This window comes from Fringilla coelebs (assembly GCF_963513975.1).
Source record: "Fringilla coelebs genome assembly, chromosome: 32".
Classification (NCBI taxonomy): domain Eukaryota; kingdom Metazoa; phylum Chordata; class Aves; order Passeriformes; family Fringillidae; genus Fringilla; species Fringilla coelebs.
In genome coordinates, this window is record NC_140058.1 from 631,868 (window position 1) to 634,364 (window position 2,497).

The window sequence follows — 2,497 nt, forward strand, 5'->3', positions numbered from 1 at the left end:
AGGAATTGGGGAAAAATGGGGGAAAATGGAGAAAATCTGGGGAAAAAAGGGAGAAAATTGGGAAAGGAGGAGGGGAAAAAACAGGAAAAAATGGGGGGAAAAAGGAGAGAAAATGGGAAAAAAGAGGAGAAAAATGGAGAGAAAAATGGGGAGAAAAAGGGAAATAAAAGCAGGGGAATGAGGGGGGAAAGGGAAAAATGGCAAAGAAAAAAAGGGAAAAATGGGGGGGAAAATATTGGGAAAAAAGGGGGAAAATATGGAAGGAAAAATTGGGGGGGAAGAGAAATAAAAGAGGAAAAAACTGGGAAAAATGGAGGAAAAGAGGAGAAAAAAAATGGGAGAAAAAGGGGAAAAAATGGGGAAAATGAGGGGGAAAAGGGGGAAATAAAAGGGGGGAAATTTTGGGAAAAAATGAGAATAAATGGGGGAAATTGAGGGGGAAATTGGGGGAAAAATGGGAGAAATTGAGAGGAAAATTGGAGGGAAAATTGGGAAGAAATTGGGGAAAAATTGGGGAAATTGAGAGGAAAATGAGGGGGGGAGGGGAAAAAAAACTGGGAAAAAGGAGGAAAAGTTGGGCAAAAAAATTGGGAAAAAAGGAAAAAATGAGGGGGAGAAAAGGAAAAAAAAAGTTTAAAAATGGGAAAATTGGGGGAAAAAGAGGAATAAAAGGGAAAAAAAACCTGGAAAAAATGAGGGGAAAATGGGAAAAAAGGGGAAAATACAAAAAAAATAAAGGGGAAAAGGGGAATAGAAGGAAGAAATGGGGAAAATAAAGGGGAAAATGGGAAAAAATGGGGAAAAAACAGAAAAAAGGAGGGAAAAAAGGAGGGAAAATGGTGAAATGGAGGGGGGAAAGGAGAAAAAGCTGAGGGAAAATTGGGGAAAAATGAGGAAAAATGGGGGAAGAAAGGGGGAAAAACCAGGATGAAATGGGGGAAAAAAAGGGGGGAAAATGGGGAAAAAATGAGGGGGGAAAAGGAGGAAAAAGCCAGGAAAAATGGGGAAAACGGGAATAAAAATGGGATAAAAATGGGATAAAAATGGGAGAAAAATGGGAATAAAAATGGGAATAAAATGGGATAAAAATGGAATAAAAATGGGAATAAAATGGGAATAAAAATGGGATAACAATGGAATAAAATGGGATGAAAGGGAATAAAAATGGGATGAAAATGGGAATAAAAATGGGGAAAAACCCGAATAAAAATGGAATGAAAATGGAATAAAATGGGAATAAAAATTGAATAAAAATGGGATAAAAATGGAATAAAAATGGGAATTTGGGATTTAAGACCAGAAAAAGAATTTGGGGATTTTAATGTAGAAAAAAGGGGAAATTTGGGTTTCAACCTGGGAAAAAATTGAATTTAACTCGAAAAAAAAGGGGGAAATTTGGGGATTTCAGCAGGAAATGGGAATTTTATGGGGAAAAGGGAAAATTGGGGATTGAACCCAGGGAAAAATGGGAAAATTGGAGATTTAATGAGGAAAAAATGGGAAATTTGGGGAGGAAAAAGGGGAAATGAGGCAGGAAAAAGCGAAATTTGGGGATTTTGAGGGGGTTGGACCCGGACAGGAGGAGGGGAGGGAAAATTGAGGGGATTTGGGTGTGAAAAGGAGAATTTGGGGTTTGGGGCAGGGAAAAAAAGAGAATTTGGGGATTTTGGGAATGGGAATGGGAATGGGAATGGGAATAATGGGAATGGGAATGGGAATGGGAATGGGAATAATGGGAATGGGAATAATGGGAATGGAATGGGAATAATGGAAATGGGAATGGGAATGGAAATGGAAATGGGAATGGGAATGGAAATAATGGAAATGGGAATGGGAATGGGAATGGGAATGGGAATGGGAATGGAAATAATGGAAATGGGAATGGGAATGGGAATAATGGGAATGGGAATAATGGGAATGGGAATGGGAATAATGGGAATGGGAATGGGAATAATGGGAATGGGAATGGGAATAATGGGAATGGGAATAATGGGAATGGGAATGGGAATGGGGAATGGGAATGGGAATGGGAATGGGAATGGGAATGGGAATGGGGGATTGGGAATGGGAATGGGAATTGAGGCCTCACCTGGGGGGGCTGTGGGGAGCCAGTTCCCGTAGGGATCCATTGGGCTGCCGGCACCCCGAAACCGGGAGGGACCCTAAAAACCTAAAGGGAACCCAAAAAATCCTCAGGGAACCCAAAAACCCTAAAGGGACCCTAAAATCCCTAAAGGGAGCCCAGAATCCACCCAGGGAACCCCAAAATCCTAAAGGGAGCCCAAAAATCCTAAATGGAGCCCAAAATCCTAAATGGAGCCCAAAATCTCTGTCAGGGGCCCCAAAAACCGTGAGGGACCCCAAAAACCCCTCAGAGACCCCAAAATCCCTAAAGGGAGCCCAAAATCCCCTCAGGGACACCAAAATTCACCCAGGGAACCCCAAAATCCTAAAGGGACCCCAAAAATCCCTAAAGGGACCCCAAAATCCCAAAAGG

General features: G+C 41.5%; 1 protein-coding gene across 1 annotated transcript in view; it reads right to left on the reverse strand.

Annotated features, from left to right (window-relative positions):
- LOC311164387 (uncharacterized protein) overlaps window positions 1-2,129 on the reverse strand; it is a gene marked incomplete at its 5' end in the record, with an annotated part of 12,259 nt that extends 10,130 nt beyond the window's left edge. The window contains one exon of the mRNA XM_084223826.1: window positions 2,090-2,129. Coding sequence (XP_084079952.1) covers window positions 2,090-2,129 — 40 coding nt within the window. The remainder of the gene's footprint in view (window positions 1-2,089) is intronic.
- Window positions 2,130-2,497: the final 368 nt, after the last annotated feature.